At 39.3% G+C, this 24,562-nt stretch overlaps 1 protein-coding gene across 5 annotated transcripts in view; it reads right to left on the reverse strand.

Moving 5' to 3' along the window:
• Positions 1-24,562, reverse strand: part of LTBP1 (latent transforming growth factor beta binding protein 1) — a 200,847-nt gene that overhangs the window by 25,074 nt on the left and 151,211 nt on the right. For all 5 annotated transcript variants that reach the window (XM_086744059.1, XM_086744063.1, XM_086744060.1 and 2 more), the window contains 4 exons: positions 20,429-20,551; positions 15,407-15,532; positions 7,841-7,966; positions 5,788-5,931 (listed from right to left, as the gene is read on the reverse strand). In XM_086744059.1, the coding sequence (XP_086600185.1) occupies positions 5,788-5,931; positions 7,841-7,966; positions 15,407-15,532; positions 20,429-20,551 (519 nt within the window). The remainder of the gene's footprint in view (positions 1-5,787; positions 5,932-7,840; positions 7,967-15,406; positions 15,533-20,428; positions 20,552-24,562) is intronic.

Here is a 24,562-nt window from a genome sequence, read left to right on the forward strand (position 1 = left end):
CAGAAGTGGAAACTGTAACATAAAATTGTTATTCACACTTGATCAATATGAAACGCTTTTCATAGACCATCCATAAAGGAAGCCAGTTCTGAAATTACAAATGGTCCCATTTATTAATCAAACCCAAAACTTTGTTCAGGAACTTAAGACAGATAAATCTTGAAGTGACTCGTTTATTTCCTTTTTATCTTGGGAAATTCTTTAGGCTTAGCACTTAACAAATGTTTAATTCACAAAAATCTATTAAAAATTATTGCATATTGGCTGATTTTCCATTGTTGGAGATTTCATTCATTTCTACTCAGGCTCTCACACAATATGCCAAGCATGAGACATTTCTCAAGTAATGCATCTGTCCAGGCCGGAGTCAAAACCTTATTTTATACCTACATATCAAAGCGCTAGAGGATTAGTAAGACCCAAAGAGTTGTGGCATATAAACTATCTTTGTTTGCCTTGCAGTTCTTTTCAAGAAAGAGCTTAAGGCTGGCCCACTTACAAGTACTGGTATGCCTGGGAGAGCCACCTCGTCTGTCCACCTGTTTGTCTCTTGGAATTCAAGCTCAGCCCCTTTATGCCAGTTAGAGGATGGATTTTCTTCTAATCCCATCCACTTAAAAATAATGGCTGTGAGGTGGGAGCTTGAAGACAGTGATTGTCCAACAAATGTTGAAGAAATCAAATGAACTCCAGCTCTTGTTACCTTAAGCCTGTAATCCCTGCCCACCTACATTCCCCCAAGCAGATGGGGCAAGGCAACTTTATTGAGCAAGCAAATACCAAATCTGTCGCAGGAAAAGCAGGTTTAAAAATGCCTGTATGGATTGTCTATTATTGCACTTCAATAGTATAAACGTGTGTAATAGTTCTTTTGGCTTCTAATTCCAAACAGACAACTGGATTTATTTCTGTTTTCCCCAAAAAAGTAACTTTTTCTGTTTTGGGAGGTTGTGGGGCTGGCAGACACCTCTATTCAAATTTAGGACACTGTTGCCACCTACAAGGCAAACTTTCCTTTGCTGTTTTGCCAGTATAACTAAATTGTACATTAAAGGAAACACCCAGCTGAGTGCTTATTTCATCTTTGTTAGTTTAGCCTGCTGTCTCCCCTCATCAGATAATTATAATTTTCCATAATGTCCTGAATTTCATAAAGTGTGGTGGTTTTGCGGTATCAGCTTCTATCCAAGAAGAACTCTGTTAGGGCTATCATGTGTCACAGAAACACAACTGAAGTAAATCTGTTATTCCAAGGTGAGAGAGCAGTACTTCAGCCACCAAATTATACATTTTCCTTGGCCACGTGCCATCTGTCTTACTGAATCAAAGCTAAATCTACAACAGGAGAAACACCATGGCAGTTTTCATGCTGTTTACCAGAGAAACAACACCAGAAGCTGCCCTGGGAGGAAGGGGAGACAGTCTCATCATGTCATTGTTTATTCCCACTTTACATATGATGTGTTGGTTTCTCCTCCCATTATCTGTTCAGCAGCTTAAAAGTCTGTTGTTTACACAGCTGTGACTGAGGGTTAGTCAAGCAGGCGGCATGAATGTTTGGAAAGCAAATGAGACAAATCTTTTATTATTATTTTTTTTTTAAACCAAGACCAGTCTGTGTCTACAAGCTTATGATTTCTTTCATACATTATCAACCATTTAGTAAACAGGTTGTTTCTCAAAGTGGCTTCACTAGGTATGTTGACTATGATAGGAAATGTAGACTTTTTTTTTGGTATCATTGTTATTTCAGGTTTTTTTGTTGTTAGAAAATGTAAAGTATCTCTCTACCTAAGGCACTCTGGTAAAGAAACAACTTTATCAGGCCGTTGATCCGACTGTTCTATTAACAGCCTGGAAGAAAGATTCTTTATAATTGCTGCTAGATTGAACTCTGAAGTATTTATTAGAAATAGATTTATATACCTTAGTGTAACCTTGATCCAACAATACGCTTCAGCATGTGTTTGATGCAAAAATGTGCATTAGTAATATAGGACTCGGTGGATAATCAGAACTACTGGGGCATATGCTCGGACTTCAGCATACACTTAAATATTTGCCTAAATAGCAGTGGCCTCTTGACAACTGTAATCTGAAAAAAACCAAAATATATAGAACTGATGGAATCTTAAATACTGCAACTGTGTAGGGATGCTTCTTATTCACAGGTGGAATCAGTAAGGTGGTTGCTAAAGTGAAAAATCGTCGTTACAAGTTTATGACTTCTAAAACCTCAACAAAGACTCCAGTGACTCTGAGCAAACGGTTTGAGTAACACACACTTTCAGAACTTGATTTTCAAGCCCAGTAAAAACAGATTGGTATGTGCCTATCATCAGGGTGTACTTGTTCAGATTTCTCAACTGGCTCTACATGTGGCAAGCTACACCACCTAACATTTGTGTGCAGTGTATATGCACATACGTGTGTATGTACAATTCAGGTATGACATTTAAAAATTATATCTAAAACTATGTTCAGTGACTGAATTCAGATAATTATTTACCTTAGAAAGCCATGCACATATTGTCATAAAACAAATAATACAAACATGAAGATTTTCCTTTAAGGTCTTAACATTTAGAAAGCCCTTAAAGTTTAGAAAATTTAGAATTTGTACTCAGTACCAAATTTCTAGTCTTGAGGAAGCTTTTGGATCAGATTTATAAACTGTTACTTGGTGGCCTCAAATTTTTCTGTGCTGGCAGTTGGTTAGATGGAGGGGAGATTGATTTTGTTTTAATACAAATCAGTCAAGGAGGGACGTTTGGACACTGAAACTGTGATTTTTACTTTTAAATCCTAGTAAATACTGTTAAATATCTTGCCATAAATAACTGGTCACATTTAGGGGAACCAGCTGTAGTTACCTAAGTTTCTTATGTAGAAACAATTAAAACCATGTTAATATGGATTATTACTCAAACTGCATTCAGTTTGGTACTCACAAGAAATTAATCATAAATGGCTTTAGGTAACTTGTTAAAAGAATAAATGAGAAGACTTTAACCCAAACCAGGCATTTTTTTTTTGTCTCTTAGGTACAAAGATGTATAACAGCAAAGTTCCATCTACTCCAAGAGTTCTTTCCTCCTTTATCTTTTCTTTCTTGTGAAGCATTTGCTACATTTTGTGAATGGCAGGGCAGAGAAAGGAATAAGACAATCAAACCTTGCACAATTATTTGGTTTTGTTTGTTACTGGAACATGATAATATGGGCTAGAATTCCTGATACACAGACTGAGAGGATTGTTTCATGACATAGCTAACAACAGATTAATTTCCACCAAGCGAAATCTAAACAGAAGGAAGTTCCAGAGCCCCAATGGCAAGTAAAGAAAAGTGTGAACACACAGCATTCCACAAAGCTAACAGCCCTTAACCACATACAAAAAGAGTTCCCAAATGAAAGTAACTTTTGAACAATCTTCATCTATTTGCACTTAATATGAGGTGGATGAATATTTCTTCATGCACAAAAATACAAAATGAGAAATCAGCAAAAGCTGAGTAAACACACTGAACTATAGATATCTGCAACAGGATAATGCAGATTAGATTATCCCTTTCTGAAAATAGGCATGATGCAAGCTAATGCTGACAGATGATGTCCCACTTGCACAGTAGGAGCTCTCAAAGCACTGTGCCTGACTTGACTACGTGGCTCGTCAAAGCTGGAGGATGTGTGGCTATTCCATCGCTCTTTGCAGGGAGACAGAGTGCTATTACTTATGATCGTGCTGCAGCTGGTCTTCGGGGAGGCTGAAGTACTCATCGCTGGGCAAACCAACATTGCTGTTATTTGCTCGTCCTGCAGTGAGCACATGGGGCTCATGCCACTTACAAATGGGGAGGAAAAGACTGGTTTTGTTCCCTCTTCAGTTGACAGCTGCACAAGGGCAGCATTGGTTCCCAGAATAAAATAGGAAAAAGCAAAGTGAGCAGATGTAGAATAATGAAGTGTATATTGTCATCTCCTGAAATATGAAATCCAGAGGTACATGGGGCAATGTCACTGGTCAGTCTCTGAGGTCTTGAGAAACAGAAGCCAACTGATAACAGAAAAAAAAACCCAGCAAGGCTGCAGGATGTACAGGAAAGCAATAATCCTTTTTAAGAAGAACTAACAACAGTACTTTCCTCCTCCTACTTTGGAAGAGAAGTAAGAGAATAAAAATAGTAAGATCACTGTTCCTACTACTGCCACTTTTCCTTATTCTAGTTCAAGAGCATATGGTGTAAAGTACATCTCACTGCATCCTAATTTGCATGTCTTCTAGTCTCCTGTGTGAGACTCCTTGGTGACCTTATCACAGAAGAAAAAGATGAAGCATGTGTTTTGTTAGGGCCCAGTGAAGGCTGGAGAGGAAGGAAGAATGGCTTCTTTCCAAACTGATCAGAGTAAACCTATGTTCACTGGTGACAACAAAATGGAGTTAGTACTGACAGCAGAGTGTTCATCTGTTGACAATACAATCAGCCACACTGGGTTTTTCATCCTCTCCCTCCCTACAGTAATGTTTGGGTATGTCCTTGAATACTCCTTGGACTTAACTTCTTTCTACACCAGCTCAGATCCTCTGCTAATTTCTTTAGCTTTGGTTTTGTTTTGCCAGGTAGCTGAGTTCTCCCAAGTACTACCTCCTCACAGTACCAAAATGAAAATGGCATTTGCATCTCCTGCAAATCTTGCTAATATAATTTAAACACTCTTCTTCCATAAATTCGTGGAAGAATTTAAAATGCAGCTACCTCAGTTGCCACCAGCAGGTATTTAAACTAATCTGCTTCATGGTGGAAAGGTACTGCAGTATTATTTCCTGCAGACAGGAATGGAGGCAGTACCTCTGGGTATTGCTCTGCTGCCTCAGTCATCTTACTTTTTTCATTCCTCCTTCATAAAACAAGCTCCGGTAAGCCTGAATCTTTCTCAAGACTTTGCAAAGGTTTCAATTTCTCAGTCAATTGTTAATGTCATTTCCCAGGCAACTTCTTGAGTGCTGCGGAGTGCTACATTCAGTGATGTAAATACTTGTAATTAGGTCACAGATATTTCAGCCTTGTAAACAAGGCTGAAAGACCACAAGTGATAGGATAAAATAGCCACAGCTTTGTAAGCTGTGGAGTCTGCATCCTGGCACTAGAGCAAATTATTCTAAAGGTTTCTGAAACCTAGATCAGCCTGCAGTATAAGAACAAAATAAGAAAAATACCAATATTTTCATTCTGGAGGGGAAAAAAAGCTGTGCAAGTAAGACCCTTAATTTATTGCAGTCTGTTTTTCCTTACTGTGAGCTTGTTACTGTCTCCAAACTTTATCAGTGTAAAACTGTGAACTGAGGAGGCAACTTTTAAGAGTCCTAAACTCATTTTTAATGAGCATATTTCCAGTAGTATTTGCAACACTCAAAACATTTGATAACAAAACCGCACAAATCCAGTACAATGGACTACTAGGAAAAACAGGACAAAAGATGATGCCATATCACAGTTCATTGTTACAGTACAGCAAACAAGAGACTGTTTACTCTTAACTGATGTAACTGTTCATTATTGCTGCCAAATCTGATGATGTATAAAATTTAGAAGGTGTTTCTGCTATATTTTCACTGCTAATGATTCACTGATAAAATATTCCATCCTAGAAACGCCTCGTCTCATGCACACACTTTCAAGATGACAAAGTTTTAAATTTTTCTGTTGTAGTTAAAGCATTACCTTTCCAGTAGTTACATATGCAATGGAAATCATGCCAAACGTACAAAAATCTGCTGGCATTTTACCTGGTGAGGTACGGAAACGACACTGTCCAGTCATCGGATCGTACTCCTGGTTTTCATCAGAGCACAGGCACAGGAAAGAACCATCGACATTTTCACAGAGGGCTTCGCCACATACTCCACTCAGCATTTCACATTCATTCACATCTGGGGAAAAAAATCCAAACCATAAATCAATTCAGACCCATTACTGACAGTTTGTTCTTTTATCTGCCGTATCTGAGCCAACATTGTCTGCCAGATTACAGATGTGATCTCTGGGGAAGGATTAAAAACTCACTAATACCTAGGTAGATTCATAAACAAGTAGTCAGACCTTTGAAATAAAGGCCCCTGAAATCCACAGTACACTTTATAGACTATTGGTGCTGATTAGGTGCTGCTTGTAGAGCAGAACACTGGCTTTCATTTTTTGAGGGCGGTTTCTCTCTCATTTTTAAATACTTGCTTGTCTTTGTACCCTTTCCTTGCGATTTAAGAGTGAGACTAATTTAATTTGTTTTCTTAACTTTATTATCAAACTTTCACTGAACTTAAGGAGCAAAATGAATAGGTTTTAGTGCAATTCAGACTGCACTATAAAAAGAGAATTCCCTTTTCTCCTCAAAATCCTATTTTCCTCATGAACATCCACCAAACAGAATTCCCCAGGACCCCGCACCACCATGTGCCTCTCGTATGCGTGGCCTCACAGGCTGCTCTGGAACCCATGAGGGTTATGCTCAGGTCACCCAGGGAGCCCCTGCAGAACACTGCAAATTTTCTCTCCTCAAAAACACACACATTTTTTAACTTGTATTCCATATACCTGCTAACTAGTCTACCCTGAAATGCTTTTTTTATTGTTGGGAGAGTTGTCTGCTGTTTAAACAAGGGTTACCAAATACTGTCAGGATCACTTAACTTTACTCCCTTTTCAGTTGCTAAAGTTTACCTTTGAAAAATCTACTTTGTCTACTAAGGAGAGAATCTGAAAATTATAATGTGTATCACAATTCAGAAATTTCTATAATTGAGAGTGGTCTAAAGCATAATTTGTGCAGAACCATTTCACTGATAACTCAAAATTAAATGTAGTTTCACACCAGCTTTCCTTTTTTTTTTCCCTCCTTTCTTTGTGTCATTTGTTTTCATTGATTAAAAGTCACTGTGTGCAAAAATATACATTGGTATGTCACAAATAGCATAAAGAATTTTGTAATAAAACTATTTAATATATTAGAAAACACATAAAAACACTTCTGTAAAACTCCTAACTCCTCCTCTCTGTTTGGTATTCCACTTAGGTCTCTGTTCCTGATAAATGTGTTTCATCTTGAATCTGGCTTGAAGAAGTTGCTTAATGAATACCTTTCCTTGATCTGGTATTAATTTTACATTAGAAACTTGTGCTGCCTCAGATGGTTCTCAGGTCCAACCATCACTATTAACAACAGATCTGGAAAGCTGTTACTCACAAAAGAAATGTGCAGTATTTACATATCTACAAAAATCTCACATCTTTTCATGGTGATAGGTGTCCTTCCTGGAGCTGAGGCCAATATTAAAAATCTGTTCAAATATGATGTGCCTAGGGGAGGTGTGCCATCTAATTCAGACTAGCTGTACCACATGCCAGACGTTATTTCCTGTAGGGGGTAGCATAGAGTCCTGGTTGTTCACCTAAGAGACTAAACAAATGTTGTATTTAAATAGGCTGAAGTATTAAATTCAATCTATTATGATTTATATTGGTGAACGGTCCTGAGGCACAGAATAGTGGAGTTTCTTGGGTTTTTTAAAAGAGATCAAATGAGTGGCTCAGCTTATTTGCTGTTGGTTTCCATTCAATCCTAATAACAGGTTTGCATTAAATGGACACACAGTTAAGTTTCCATCTGGCACAAAGTTTAGTGAGTAAAGCACAGCTCAACCTTATTTTTATTGTAAGTCATACAACTTTAACAAAAAACGATGGAAAACAAAAATGTTCCTGTGAAGAAGTGCATTTTGCTCATATGCTGCTTTTTGCTCTCTAGAACTTTGCAGGAGTGACTACTTGCACCTAAGAACTCACCAGTACACCCTTGCCCATCCTGTGAGTCCTGATACCCTTGGTAACAGAGGCAGCGGTAGGAACCATCCATATTTTCACAGAAGCCGTGACTGCCACATATTGTGCCATTTGCACATTCATCAATATCTGCAAGAAAGAATTTTCACATCAGACAGGCCGTGTGACAGTCAGACAGACATTCATGAAGAATGCAGAAGAAACAGACAGGTCATTTTTGCAAACAGATGCAGCAATGTCCCTTCATACATTGGGAAGGAAAACACATAGCACAAGACACAAAATTTTAATGTAAGCACACCTACAATGTGAGAAATTCTTTCAGTGTTAACTGTTCAGGAAATATCTTATGTCAGACAACGGTTTTGGTCAACTGTCTCCCATCTGTTTCACCAAACCTGCCAATCATGGCATCATACTACATACCACCGAGTAAGATGTAGTTTAGATATGACCATCTCTCTGACTTACAGATTCCACCAGTGTAGCCTTACGCAGTCAATAACATGTGTGAAACTGACACCGTGCCTACAAGAAGAGTTCAAGGGTATGATTGCATCCATTGTGTAGAAGTGCTGCACAGATCTCATTCTGGCTCTCAGCACAGAAAAGAATTTCACAGTCCACGTGTAAGTGGTGGACTGTGGACTGAGACTTCTGGCTTTAATTCTGTAAGTTTACACATATGAATAATCTTACTCGGGTAGGCAAAGTAATTACAATGCCTGCATGCTTTCTGTCCTGGCCCTTTCATTTGTACTTCCCGTTTGTGGTTTGCTGGCCTCACAAGTAGGAGTCACTTGCATGAGTCAGTATCTTCTCTGACTCAGCTGCCCATCAAACTATAATGAAGCAGAGCTGCTTGTGGCAGAACGTCATTTATTTTTGTAAGTGTATTACAAGTACTAGGAGTGTATTATTTTTATCTTCACTCAAAGTAAGATCTAAACCCAAGGCCCTGACCATCTGTGGTCGTGAAAGATACAGTAGGCCTTCATGTGATGGAGCCTACCATCAGTCTACCTCCAGTGAAGGCCTTAGGCACTCACTGAACTGAAGAGCTGGTGGGACTGAATCCTGCATTGCCACAGAGAGAGGGCTTCTTTGAACAGGTGAGCAGCACTGCTGTTTGGTGTCTTTCAGAAAGGAGAGAGTAGGGCTCAAATGAGTAGTCTTGTCTACTCCTCCAGCTCTTCACAGCTGTGTCAAACAAAGGCTTAGAAAAGTCAGCAAAGATGCATCTTGTTCTCCTGTCAGTTCTCACTGAGCAAGGACATTTTTACTTTTAAATTGTGTCTTATGCTCAGCTGAAAGGGAATTCTTGGTCTTTGAACCACATGGTAACAGCTCCCCAAGCTATCCAAATTTGAGCAGCACATCATTACCATCCATGCAGGTTACCTGTTGTGCTGCCTTTTTGCTCCCCAAGTGCTCAAATTCATTCACACACGCTTCTGTCTGCCTCAGGGAGAAGCTTTTTTGGGATCTTGAAAACCAACTTTTCCTATGTGCTGTGGTTGGGGTTTGAACAGGTTTAGAATCACATATAGATTTTTAAGGCCAGAAGAGACTATTCACAAGCTCTTAAATAGATTAAAAAACAGTTTCTGGCAATTTCTGTACCAACAGAGTAAACTGTGGAATTTTAACATCTTTTTCAGAAAGGTATCTAATTTCACTTTAGGATTTTTAAGTGATGGAAAACTCATCTCTTCTCCTACTGAACTGATCCACTCGTTAACAACCTTCAGCTAAAATACAAAATTCATGCAAAAACTGTATGTACTACTGTATGCACACTGAAATGGAGGAGACATGAGTATAACTGATAATTATTTAAAAAGTACTTGCAGATGGAACTGGCAGAATAATTTATTTGGTTTGTTGGTTTTGTCAATAAAGGTTTTAATCATCTTTAGATCTTGATTTGTTAAACAAAGGAAAAATATTGAAGGAATTTATCTTAGAAAAGGTTATTTGTATTTGGCAAAGAACACAATAGCTAGTATACTTATTCTTAAGGAACTGAATATGAAAATTTGAGTGGTTTCTGCATACTGAACTTATTGAAATCTGCCATAAACCCTCCCTAGCAGAATTAATTCAGCAACAAGAGTAAAAACATATCTGTATGAAAGACACTGTCAAAGGTGAAAGGTCAAGTATTACCTTTGATACCCTTTCTGGTTTAGTCACCATAATGACAGAATTATAAAAAGGTGCATCTGTAATTTCTGGGAAAAAGAAGATACAAATTCTTTACAGTTGTATTTTTTCTGGTCCCTCCCTCTTGCTTCTGTGCACTATACCAGCATAGCGTATCTTATTTTAATATTTAGTCTCATGTGATCATCAGAGTTTCACATATCTGGTAAAAAAATCTGAATACTCTATTTCTTATTCAGAAAACTATGTTAAGAAAAGGAAATAAAAATGAGTAAACAATGGTGGATTGATAGCCAGGAATTTAAGACAACTGACAATAACACAATGTTTGTATTTTCAGTGGCCAACTATAGTTCAATAATAAAAGTTCCTGAGCCACAGGACAGCTACTCTGTTAAAAGCCTAGACAGAAGAAACTACAACTGGGGAGTTTAGAATTACCTAATTTCAGTACTTCTCTTACTTAATAACCAAACGTTAAAGGAAACATATAGGGGAATAGAGCGTGCAGCTGGTTCTCCAAAGGTAAACTAAGGTCATTGACTAAAAAGCTGCAGAAACAAAACTTGTGATTGTAGCAAGTGTCCTAATTTAGTACATAATATAGCCACAGAAGACGGTTTTGTTTTTAAAAAGTACACAGTCTGAACCTGACTGGATCTTTCAGTGTATGGGAAATTACAGAGAAGGTCCAAGCACCAAATATTTTTCCTTGTCTAGACAACTCACTCAAAGAACTCCTGTTTCACAGCCGGAAAGGGCATTTGTTTCTTTAATCACCATGTAAAGCATGAAGCTTGTAACTGCAATTCTCATGCTATACGGAGACAAAGCAAGGGGAAAAATGAAATATGAAACTAATATATCCTAAGTCTATACAGTGACTAAAGCAGTTCTCTGTAATTACAACCTGGTTTAGAATCCATGACTCAGTGCTGCCTGCTTTAATCAAAACTCCTTTGATCTAACATCATCAGGATCTAAAGAAAGGCAAAACACGTGTGCGCTCAAGCACACTCCTGTTTGGCGCAACACCGTCTTCCTGTTTTCTGCCAACCTGAACAAGATGAAGGCATACTTTACCTCAGGTGTGATATTTAAATATCACTGAAATCTACTTACACGGCAAAGTGTCTGGAAGAGGAACTGTTTCCTAGGACAGTTCTGTACAGTGAACAGAGCTCTAATTCTGAGACTTCCAGAGCTGCCCATAACATCCATACATTAAAAAAAAAAAAAAAATCACTGAAAAATGAATATTTGAATAAAGACTTTGGCTATGTAGAGACAATAGTGCTGGATAGTCATTCCAACATTGTGACGATGTGGGTAAGAAAAAGATTCTTGTTTCTGCCTTTTTGTTCTTATTTCTCTAGCCAGCATCCCTGATGCCCTAAAACATCTCTATCGGCAAATGTGAGAAGGCTGGTGGAGTCTGTGATTATTCATTCTGAAACAAGATGGTAGCTCACAGGGGCACACTCTGGAAATGCATACTTGAATCTATGGTTGGCAGAAGCCTCAGCTTTCTTACTTCAATATTTAACCAGAGATTTGGTGAAACTGTGAAGTTGTCTACTGTGTAAAATTTACTCCATATAACAGATAACACTCTGCCCTAAAAGGAGTCCTAGATTTACCGTACCCTTTTCCTAAAGCTGCCTTATCTTCCCTATATATGGGCAGAATTATGGTTATGATGTGCAGTTACAGCAAACATCTACTTCTCTTAGCTCTGTGCTTTGTTTCCCTGATTTTCAGACTTCTTACGTATGCAGTCATCTGAAATGATGGACAATGTAGCATCTTTGTGTACAGATTTGTTAATTATTCTTTGACCACAGAATAATCTGTGGATGCTCTGTGCAAGCATCCAAAAGGCTCAGCTAGGTGACTTATTCAGTGGACAAGGAAAGGAGAACAGGATACAAGACAGTAAGTGAGGGGAAAGGAAGAAGCAGAGGTTAGAGAACTCTGGTGGGATGTGTAAGTTTCTTTGGAGTGCCTGCTGAGGCAGGCAGCGAAGCTCGGGGCTTGGAGCAGAGAGAAAAGTGAAGGAGTGACTAAGAGACATATGGGATTGGACATGGAGACAGAAGAGGTGCTTGGGGCAGAGTATTGACTTAAGCATCAGAGAACCTCTAACTTGAGTTTTTGCCAACACAGTTGACTAGCAGCCAACTGGGTAAAACGCTCTGCCTTTACAAGAACCCCACTGAGCTCGACAGGGAGCTAGGGAGTACTCCGAGAGCCTCCTGTTCAGAGAGCCTGGTGCAGCCAAACTGCTGAGCCTGGGGCCAGGCGGCAGTGGAATGTCACCACTACAACAAAAGTTTGTCTACACCTTGGAAGAAGACACAGTCTCCACAGCTGTTCAGTTTACTTTGGCCAGTGGCCATAAAACTCCATACCAGAACTGAACCACATGGGGTTCTTAAATGTTTTATGTTGTTGCTGTTTCTGATTTTTCAAAAAAACGAGTCAAACTCATACAAAAACAGTCTGGAGATATGGAAAATCTGCTCCCCAGGTACAGAAAGGCATCCGAATCCAGCAAAATTTCCTCAGGTTCTTTCTCTGATGGTATAAACAGTTACTCTCACTCACTTAACTAAAAGTAAATTCACAGAGGCACCCAGTACAGAGAACAGTAGCTCCTGTGGCTGGAAGCTACATCATTTCTCAGTACCTGGAATGTCACACATTCTTTTTGTTTCTGATCCTTTTGTTTCATCTTGCCTTTTCGCATGAAGCTGATACCACTACAAATATTAACACTGATGCCATCAGTGCTCCCTTTAAATGAGTTTTTTCAACTCTAGAATTGTTTTTATTAAAATGACAGAATGGAGAAACAAATCATGGTAGAAAAGGAGTGCTGCTGCTGCTTCAGAAGACTAGAAGTACCCTTGCTTTGCCAAGTTATTAAAATGCTTTTCCAAGTGCTGAATATAAAGTCTGATCTGTATTCCATACACACCAGCAATTACTTGTGAAGCATGCTCTACTGGTTTTGTACTTGTTGTTTTATTCTTCATTAAAAAGTTCCAAAACTACTCACAATCCTGGAAATAAGATCTTGTGATTTCATCTTTTTCTATTTAGTAAGAGTTTGGCTTTTTTTGTTCTAATGGAGATTAACTTTGTACTACTTCATCATAAGTGATAGTAACCCTTCCCTGGGAACTGTGCTACCTTATTAACTGTCAGAGATCCAGACAGAGGGGCTCTTTGTTCCTGGTACATCCCCCAAAATTAGATGCCACTGACTTTTTTTTTTAATTGTGTTTTTATTCAGTTCTGCCTTTTTTTTATTTCTGAGAGTTTGATTTCACAAGGTTACTAAGTGTTCCTCTAACTTTGGTTTGGAATAAAATGTTTGGTTTCTAAGAGCAGGCTGCATTCTCCTCTGACCACTTTTTTTTTTTTTTTTTAGCTATGCTCAAGAGTGAGGCAAAACACCTGCTACTACTTTTCTTACAGAGAAATTGAAGATATTTAACCATATCCTTCCTAAACACCAGGTGAAATGTATACATGCTGCCAAAAGAGTCCATGAACATGCTTTGGAATTATCCCCATTACGTGGAATCACAAAATACTGCCTTGTTCATCAATCACTGTAGTTACTCAGATTCGCTCTCTCTAGCCTACTTTAGCAGGCTTTTGTCTTGGCAATAAGAGAATGTTTCTTTCAACTTATGCCATGATTACAAAATAAAGTAAATATTTAGAGAGGAAAAAGCACCAAAAATAGTGCAAGATTTTTTTTTAGTTATCAATAATAATTAACACACAAACATTGTGTTTGATGTCATGCTATATCTAAATATACGGCACTTACTCCCTTACATCAGCATAACAATATTCTTGCCAGCAGTGTATTTCATTTCATTAGGTATTATATTACTAACTGTATGGCAGGTTATATGCCAGCTCAAATAATAATGCTGTAATGCTGTTTTTCCTCTGGTAAAAGTAAAAGTAGTAAATGCAATAGTCAGATAGAAGTTTCAATACACCTCCGCCACTGAAGGAAGAACCTTTTCACTATCCTTAAGTGACCTATGAGAAGAGCAGTCCCATGAAAACCAATCTCATATGGATTTACTGGCCTATAATCTGTGACAGAGAACAGCTTGCTTACTTCTTGGATGCTCGAGATCCACTACCCATAGGTTCTAACACTGAGCTATCATCTGCTCAGTGCTTCTCCTCCGCACGCATCCCGTTGAACTACTACCATGTAATTTTTATCCCTTCTGAAATCTGCCCACAAGGCTTCTTGTCTTGAACAGCCCTCTCATCCATAAGAACAGCCATTCTTCATCCAGTTAGGGGAATTTTTGTTTTCTGTCAGCATCACTGACTACACAAAGCCATGTATCTTCTTGGTATCATTGAGCATAAGCCTCCTATTTTAAATTCAGTGCAGGAGAGCAGCTCTCCTGCTAGTGTGTGCATTCCATTAGCAACAGGACATATTCTCATGCTAGAACCAAATACAAAGCCTAGCTTTTACAACCTTATATGAAAAATACCTGTATAAGCATACCTGCATACGCTTATGAAGCATAAGCTGGCTTCAGCACTGTAAAGATCTAGTTACTGCTATTTACTCAATTTCTGTCATTTCAAAATGCCTGAGGTTTTATCATAGATAGCATTTTACTACAATTTCTCACTGTAGATACTTCTGTTGTATGGATGCTTCATCTGCTTTTTTAAAAAAAAAAAGTCTCAACAAGCACGGTTCTGTTGTCTTACACACAGCAATGAGGACATTCAGACAGCTCAGGCTTGGTGCTAATGCACTAAAGAAGCTTTAAATGAAATAATCCTAAATATTTATGGCAGGAATGTCTTACCCACTGAAACTTATCAGAAGCTTGAGCTCCAAACTCACTTTACACACATTTTCTAAATATTTATTCCTTCCATCCTTGCTATAAGATAGAAATAATTTCCCATCTGTGAATAGCTTTTCATATTATTACAGATGTCCACTGGTTTAAGTATCTTAATATAAGAATATCATTCTTTCCTCTGCCATAATTTGACATAGTTAGGTTAGTACTCATTTTTCACTAATTGATTTTGCTTAAAAAAAAAATAATCCAATGTCAAGATAGCAAAATTATTTAAAATCAAGAAAAGTAAAACACAGCATGTAAAAAACATTAACTCCACTACATTGCCAATTTTGTACATTTCCTGTTATACTTTTTATGATTCAACCAGCAACATAGCACCCCGTGCATTTACAAGAGAAAAGAACAAAGGGCTCCTGGTTATTGACGAGTTAATAGTGGGTTTGGGGTATTAGACCCAAACTGACTACTTTTCCCACCAAACTAGTCACAGCAAATCAATTTTTTTAAGTATTATTGTGACTTGTCTCACCTTCACATGTTCGGCTGTCGGCAGACACAGAAAAGCCCTGCTCACATATGCACTGGTAGGAACCATCCGTGTTTAGACACTCCCCGTGAGGTGAACAGAGGTCAGATCTCTCACATTCATTGATATCTGAAAACATAGAGACATTAGTAACTTTGCAAATAATCATGCCCTTAATATCAAGCCTAAGTTCAATTAGTCTTAAAAGCAGCTTTTTTTTTTTTACCACCAGCTATGTAAATAGCTATGTAAACGGGGCTCATCTTCCAGAATAACCAAATCTTCTGGGATCATTCTTAAACTCTGTATAGGCATCTGTATATGCTGCTGCATCATACTCTCACCGTATCACACTCTGCGATAAGGATGAGAAGATGAGAGCGATTTGTGAGATATAAGAACAAGCTCCGTGGTAGCCAACATTTCTTCCGCATTAAGGGAATCCTCAGACAGGTCCATCTCTGTTTTCTGAGATGCTGCTTTTTGATTGCTGCATGCTGGTCAACTTGCGCATCTGGCTCCATGTGTTACCAGCATGTCTGAGTTGTATCTTTACCAGTAGGCTGATTTTACAGAATCTAAAGCCAAATGTTCTTTTTTTTGCTGATGGGAATTGGGAATGGTCCTAAAAGGTTGCTATAGAAGAGTCTGTCATCTAAGACATTTTCAGTATCATGCTGAGATTAAAGATAAATTTACAAACAAAACTTAGATGTGTGGCTCATTCATCTGTCATCCCAGATACTAGAATTTCTTACTCTTAACTGTGTCTTTTGATGCTTAGATTTTGGCTGCTGTTACAGCCACACAAAATCAATCAAAGCCAACAGTAATTTTGACAGACTAGAGAAATTATGATAGACTAGAGAAATTATGATTTCAAAATCATAACTTCAAGACCCATGACATCCATTATAGAATTTTCTTTAGATACAGACTGATTCTGTCCTGTGTGTAAACATGCTAGATCAGCATCCTGAGGTTACGGCACCTATGTAGAAAGAACAGAGGCAGCCTGGGGAAGGGTAGCATTTTTTGAGGTGCACAGGGAAAAGTCAGTGTCCTGCACCTCACACACCACCTACATGTATAAAGTCTTCTCTGAATTCATAGAAAATGCGGACCAGCGTCATACTCCCTGAAGCTCTCTGAAAGTTGGGTACGGCGGGAAATCAGCAATGACAAGGACAGTATGGTACCTTCTCAGGACCCACAGCGTTCTCAAGACTAAGCTGACAGTTTCTTAAAACTGCCGGGAAAATATTGGAAATCAAATCATCTGATTATGCAAGGTGAAATGATATATTAAAAGACAGGAAAACAACATTAACAATGTTAGGGAAATAGAGTATAATTCATCCGAAAGAGCAAACTGCATACTTTCTAATGTTTTGGACTCTTTTCAACTTTGCTCCTTACCAAAATGCATGTTCCTAATTTCTAGTCTAGTCCAGATTCAACTTGCAGACACCACATTCTGTGATAAATTTGCCAGTTTAATTCAATAGCTCTCTACTTTCAGTTATGGTTTCATTTGAAACTAATAAGGCTAAGATCAAGTCACCTCTGGTTTTTTGTTTTTTTTTTTTTTTTTTCCAACAAAATAAACAGTTTAAAAGCATTCAATTCTTTTTCCCCCAGGCCATCAGCTTTTTCGGGTTAATCTCTGACTCTTCTCAGCTGAGCAGCATCCATTCTGAATTACGGGCACTAGAACGTCAGTGTACAACAACATGCCAACAGTGGTTGTATCAATGCAAAACAAGTAAACAAACCTTGCTTACTCCTGGATATTCTGATTTTTCAGTCTTCTGGGGAGTGCATTAGTCCTACTGGCCACAGGGTTGCACTGGAGGCTCATAATCTACTCATAGGTAGATTTAGATTAGATAATAGGAAAAAAATTTTTACAATGAGGGTGGTGGAACACTGGCACAGGTTGCCCAGAGAGGTGGTGGATGTCCCATCCCTGGGAACATTCAAGGCCTGGTTGGATGGGGCTCTGAGCAACCTGATCTAGTCAGGGATGTCCCTGCTACTTGCAGGGGGGTTGGACTGAATGACCTTTAAATGTCCCTTCCAACCCAAACCATTCTATGATTCTATATTCAGCTGACTGTCTCTGACCTCTAAATCCTTCTCAGTGACTGTGTTCCAGAAGAAAGTCCGCTATCCTACAAGCATGACTGAGATACCTTCTTCAACACAGAACTGGAAATACTGAAATGCATATTGTTTGCTCATACCCAGTACACCACGTGATCAAGATCACTCTGCACTAGTGGCCTATTGTCTGGATCTTTTACCATGCCCCTAATCTTTCCAGGTAAATTCTCTCAAAAATTTTATGTTTTTTCTTGTTATTACAGAACTCTGATAGAACTAATATTCAGTCATTTAAAAACACCTCAGTTTAGCTGCTGCTTAAAATATTTTGAAGGTACTGTTGAAATGTAAGAAGTTATCATTTATGATGTAAGTATGGCTAGTTTTATCCAGTACAAAATACAGGACAAGAAAATATACTGAAGATTTCCATCTTTGACAAATAAAAATTCTACTATTGCATCCTGAAACAGCTTAACAACAAGTAGTCAACACAGGAAAAAAAGTCTAATCATACTTAATTCTGCTAGCCAAAGATCCCCCTTTCTGCTCTTTCTTTGTGTCCTGTTCTTTGCCATTCTAACTTGACAGTATTCATTCTACCAGCTCCTCCTTTCTTCCATTTGTTTTGATATTGATCTGGCTATTTTTCAAGCATTTTCACTCCCCTCTACAGCAAGTTGTTATTTTTCAGTGTTGGTGGTCTTCTTTCTCAAGTGTAGTGCTCTTACCTAAAATGATTTCCAACTTTCATTCACATTTTTCTGTTAAAAATACTGTCTACGCTGTCTGTCCCTTAGTTGACTCTTAAGTGCTTTCAGTTGTGTTATATTTATCCATTTAAAACATGCAGCCTATATACTACTACTTTACACAGTGGAGTGAAGACAATAGAGTGGTATCAAAGCTGGCATTGATTTATAGCTTGTTATCAATTCTCTTATCTGCTAAAGTAAGGTCTAACACAGCACTTGCATGTGTTGAATACAACATTTTCTGAATTAGAAATCAGTCACTTTGAATACTGTCGTGGTTTTGTTTAGTAGGGGGGGGCCTAAGGTGGTAGCTTCTGTAGGAAACTGCTAGAAGTCGCTCCCCTTTGTTCAGTGGACTCGGCCGGTCCTAGGGTGGACCTGCTGCTGGCCAAGGCTGAGCCAATTGGTAGCAGAATGTCCCAGGATAACACCTCTGCGATAACGTATTTAAGAAGGGGAAAACAGAAAAAAAAAAAAGGAGAAGAGAAGATGTAAAGAAGTTGAGCGGGGGCAGAGGCGCAGAGGGGGAGGCGCAGGCCTCATGGGCCTTGCAGGCCTCACCCTCTGGCCTCTCGCCAGGCAGCCGACTGGGCCCGACTCAGTCCAGCCTGGCTGCAAGAAGTGGAAAGGAGATGAGAAGTGAATAAGATGTAAAAAAAGATCCTGAGAGATATCTACCAGCCTGTTGTGAGGAACGGCTGCAGACGCCAAGGTCAGTTCAGAAGGAGGGGGAGGAGTAATGCGGCTCCTGGCCAAGATTCCCCTGCAGCCTGTGGTGACGACCATGGTGGAGCAGGTTGTCCCCCTGCAGCCCATGGAGGTCCACGGAGGAGCAGAGATCCACTTGGAGCCCGTGAAGGACCCCGTACCGGGGGAGGTGGATGCCTGAAGGCAGCTGTGGCCTGTGGAGGGCCCACTGGGACAGCTGTTCTGGAGGGACTGCACCCGTGGAAGAGATGACCCACGCCGGAGCAGTTCCACAAAGGACTGTGGCCCGTGGGAGGGACCCCACAATGGAGCAGGGGAGGAATGTGAGGAGTTCTTCCCCCGACCATGAAGCAGCGGCCTGAAACAACGTATGATGAACTGACTGCAACCCCCATTCCCTCTTCCCCCCTGTGCCGCTTGCGGGGGGAAGGTAGTAGAGATAATGTTAAGCTCGGGAAGAGGGAGGGGTGGATGGAGGTTATCTTGTTCTCTGTCTCATTATCCTGCTATTTGTAGTAATAAATGAATAGTTTTTCCCAGGTCAAGTCTGTTTTGCCCGTGACGGTAACTTTAAGGATTTCTCCCTGTCCTTATCTCAAACCTCGAGCCTTTTTTCTTATATTTTCTCTCCCTGTTCTCTCGGAAGGTGGGGGGAGTGAGAGAGAGACTGCGTAGTCTGGTCCTGATCAGGGCTGAACTACGACAAATACTCAGAACTTTTACCGGGAATTTACTGTTGGTTGCACAAGATCTTCAACAGAGACCAGCTGGAATGAAGTTTCTCAGCTCAAGTCTAAACTGTGCATGAGAGAGCAGCCAAAGCAAAGTCCAGTCTCCTGGTTCTCCAGCCATTTAGAGCACAAACACGCTATCACTTTCCAGCTCTAATACCATAGTTCTTGTTTCATAAAAATGGATGGCAAAAGGGAGTCATGAGGCATGCCTGGGTGTTGTGCCAATATGGAGTTGGGATAGTTCAGAACTAAAACCTGGGAAGTATTTTTCCAGGTTTGGCAATGCTGACTCAGCCTCAGATAACACATTCTCTTCCTCCCCACCCATCCTCCATGAAGTGTTTTAGAGGTGAGAGAGGTTTATCTCATGTTACTTGTTGCCAGCTATACTGCTCTTTCTGTTACATCACTGATTCACAAACATAGAAGGTTCTGTCAAAATAAATATTTCCAGGATTTGAGAAAATGCAGCACTGTATCTCTGTTAGTTTTAATATAGATTCTCTTTTCAGTTATGAAGGCTGAGATTTCAGCCTCTAGAAATAATTTCTTAGTATATATTCATGGACAGCAATATAAAATGGGAAAAGTAAGAAAGTACTACAAATGATAAATAAAATCAGTTTCTCTTCCTTAGCATGATCTGTGACTTTCACAAGTTATGCTTACAAACATGCACATTTATAATAGTGTTCCAAGTATTTTTTACGGCTATTTCATACCTTGACATCCTCTATTTGCTATCTGCTGGAAACCATCTGGACAAGTGCATTTGTAAGACCCATCAGTATTTATGCAGTTTCCTCCACGGCAAATATCATTGTCTTGAAGACATTCATCAACATCTGAAATAAAAATGTAACTGCATTATTAGATCACATGAAAAGCGATGAAACTTTAAATAGCAATATTTTGATACTAACGTAGCAACTTGAAGCTACAATGCCCTTTAATAACTGTGCGTGTCTGGAAATCCAGTTTACTGCACTTTAGGATGTCCTTTTAATTTCCCGTTTATCATATTATCAAATGCGTTTTATTTCTAGAGAACTTTAAAATGTGAGTTTGTATGTCATTTGTTCCTAGCAAATATGTATAGCATCTGCCATCTGCATCTCTCATAACAGTTATCGTAACAGATCTTTATACCACTCTCTGTAACAGTGACTGTGGTGTTACAGTAATATAGTTAAAAAGAAATCCAAGCAGCTGTACATTTAGAAGACAGACACACACAAAAACCTCTACTAAAGCAAATATGCTTGCATTATGAATCTTTGGACATGTTTAGACCACTACACAGAGATCCCTGAGCTGGAAGTGACTCGACTCAGCTGTCCCCCGGAGTACGGGCAAGCCCAAGCATAGCTGGTGTGTCACACTAGCCAAGACGTGCCTGCGAAAACTGCTCACAGAACAACCATGTGGACAGGAGGCCTGTAGGACAGGGACCACACCGTGCATACTGCTGTGCTAACGGTTACTTTTCCATGCAGTTCATGGGATGCAACACAGCCGTTTCACAAGCTTAGCAGCTTGGTCATGAATCAGATGCTGCTTTTGCACAGTGCTGTACCCAAGCCATAAATCCAGCTCCAGAGTCAAGGCACGCAGGGTCTAGCTCCCGGCTGCCTATACACCACATTCCCAGCATCAAGTCTCAGGCCTGGAGACTCTGCCCCAGTGTCTTGACATCCATGGGATAAATCTGCTGACTGACACAGCAAGGCAAGTTTCAGGTCAGAAACTAGATACAAACTAATCAAATATTTCAAGAACAGGACACCGGCATTGTCTCTACCTAAAGTCTTTTATTCCCATTGTCTTTCAAAGGGCACAAAAGCAGCCCAATGGAGGAAACAGAACACAGCTACGGTGGGTTCAGGATCAACTCGGCAAGTGCTTACATTTCAGTGATATTACACAGTTTTGTTTCACTACAGCTAAAGACCACAAGGTATTTGATGACTATGCTTTAAGTTTTAAAAGCAAACAGGAAATGAGAGTTAAATAAAAGAAGCATCTCATAAGCAACTTTTCCCTGCCTCCACAGTGCCCTACCTCATAATTCACCGAGTCTATTGCTCTGATAATGCAGATAGTTTCCTTTGGAAAACAGTTATCAAAGACTTTTTCCACTGTCTTTAATTATTCTGATTTCTTAAGCATGGATTTTAGCTGATTAGAATTGTAACTTTTTCCTGCATTGCAGCAATGAATAACAACTGTAATTAAAAAAGAGGACATGACCTCATTTCTACACTTATCTCTGGGAAGCCCACACACTATACCAGAGTGCAACTATCCTTGGGATTTAATCTATTTGATAAAAATAAGAAATAGAGATAGCTTTCTTACATAAATGAATGTTACTGCAGATAAAACTACACTTAATGCTGACAAAGTTGTGACCTTTTGATAACCACATGTTTTATAATAATTTTCAACTGAGAAATAAATTGTGGTTTATTTAAAACAGCAATTAATTTTTACTAGGAGCATGAGAAAGAATTAACGACTCCCTTGCACTAAGTTAATGCCAAGTCTCACAACGAGAAGGTATCTTCTGCCAAGTTCAGTCAAAATGCACTGTTTTCCATGTAGGATGCAAACCTCCCTTTCTCTGATGCAACTCTTCCTAGGTCCTATGGTTGCTGCACAAGAATCTCAAAAAAAAAAAAAAAATCAGAGACAGTAACTCATGCTTGAGATGTTTAGTGCTTTTTACCACCCCTTATGTGCATATCTTGAGCATTTTGGCTAGCAAAATCTCTCAAGGCTCCTAGGAGAACACTGGAGCCTCCGATGCTTCAGACAGACTCTTTTCCAGTAACCTGAGTTCTTTGAGATGTATAGTCTATGCTGGTGCACATTCACACCTCCTGTCAGTTGAGACAAGGCCACAGGTGTGCTCACCCTTTGCGTTCCCTCATATTCAGAGCAACACAGAGCAGAAATTCTCAGTGTCACTTCATCTCAAGAACAAGATGCTGAATGAGAGGGTAAGGCATAAAGAAAATAAACATGCATGTGGTCATGCATCCTGAAGACCTCTGTCTACTAGGAAGTGACATCTTTTTCTGTCTTCAAGTCGAAGGTTATGCGTATAGCCCACTTGTGCATGGTCATGTATGCCCAGGCTACTAGTTTCCAAGCAAGTAGTAGCAAGTTTCTACTGGTACTGCAGAAGGGAAAAGTTCTTCAGCCTTTCTATCCTACCAGATAACAGGGTATACAGGCATTTACAGTAGGAATGAAGATATGGATTATTGCTCTCAGATAGAACTGAAGGTGTGAAGGCCTCAGTCCAGCTTTCTCATTTTCTGAAGAGTTCAGTGCAAGGATGCATACAGAGCATGTATACTGCATGTACACACCAATGCGTAGAACATCTATTTGCTAATTACCTTTATTCTTAAACAAGTGCAATATTGTGTAAAGACTTCCAGACAAAAGACTTTAGCCAGAGAGTTGCAAGAAGCACAGCTGAAAATGAGCACAGGATAATTCTGCCAAATCTTGCAATATCCCTAGAAGTTTGCACAAGTGTATAGTGATCAAAGCAGCAAACTGCTTCTTGAGTTGCTACATTTTTAGGAAAACTTCTGAAGTAGAAGAAATCCTTATCAAAGAAACAAGCACGTTTCTTGCAAGAGATTTGCCAGTCACATTGGCTTTACAGTCTGATACATTTTTGGGTATCCTCTGACATAACAAATGACCATCCTTGAGTCTTTGAGAAACTGGACAGAATTTGCACTACTTTGTTGTTTTCACACAACTCTGTTGTGTTATACTGACAGTTTTTTGTAATCTCTTTCCTATTTTCTCTGTGAAGTGTTAGAAAACATTCAGGTAAATAGGCTAATCCCAAAATCAGAGGCCATAATGTGAAGAAATATTGGATGTCAGAAGATGGATGCCATCCAAGGTGATTTTCTCTTTATGGAAGCTCTGCCCTGTAGTCCATACACACATCTGGCTGAACTAACACTCAGGAGGAAAGCCATTTTCATGAAGATGGGAACATGGCTGTGAGGCTGAGGATCTCCGCTAATATGAAATCAATGTGAGATTTAAACCTATAGTCAACTGAGTTCCCTAAATGTGCACCGAATACTTCAAGAAACCTTCAAAAATAATTACATCACAAGGTGAGGAAAAACAAGAGGGGTGAATGTATAGCAGATAAAGCAGTTGCACAACATATCCTTATTGACAGCAGAACAAGCATAGACTGTTCAAATTCAGTTTCCAAGGTACAAAAAGCAGTTAGTAATATCCTGCATGTCAGAAAATATTGAAGGGATATAATGAAGGCACACCACATTTTTCTTTCATTCTTGACACAGTATCTTCTGTATCTCTTGCAACAAGATCTTGAAGTCAGGTGAGAGCAAAATTCTGACTCAAGTTTCTAGTGCCTTGCATATCAGCCCACACTTCCGATGCAAGTGATGCTGGTATTCACCAAGAATGCTGAGAAGATTGTGTTAAGTTCTTCTATGACCAGATTCTCCAAACAGGTCAGTACCAGGAAGTATCAGTGTGCTGACAAGATTTTGTAAGATAATCTTATTCCTTATTGATGAGAACTTCAAGAGATGCTGTCACTCATTAAATGTGGACAATCCAGTTTCTGAATTGATTATAAAGTCTGATCTGATTATTACAGGTTTGTCTTGAGAAGACAGCATTTGGTTGGCTCAGAGGGAACTGCTCTTCTGCTTGGATCACTTGAAGAGGAGGATTCCTGACCTATTGCAGTGGGGGAAAAGGTGGGCACTGCTTCCTAGAGTGCTGTGTAGAGGATAACCCAGCAGCAGAACAATATTAGGTAGAACAGCAGTAAACAG

The sequence above is a fragment of the Chlamydotis macqueenii genome, chromosome 3, assembly GCF_036417535.1.
Source record: "Chlamydotis macqueenii isolate bChlMac1 chromosome 3, bChlMac1.mat, whole genome shotgun sequence".
In the NCBI taxonomy this organism is placed as follows: domain Eukaryota; kingdom Metazoa; phylum Chordata; class Aves; order Otidiformes; family Otididae; genus Chlamydotis; species Chlamydotis macqueenii.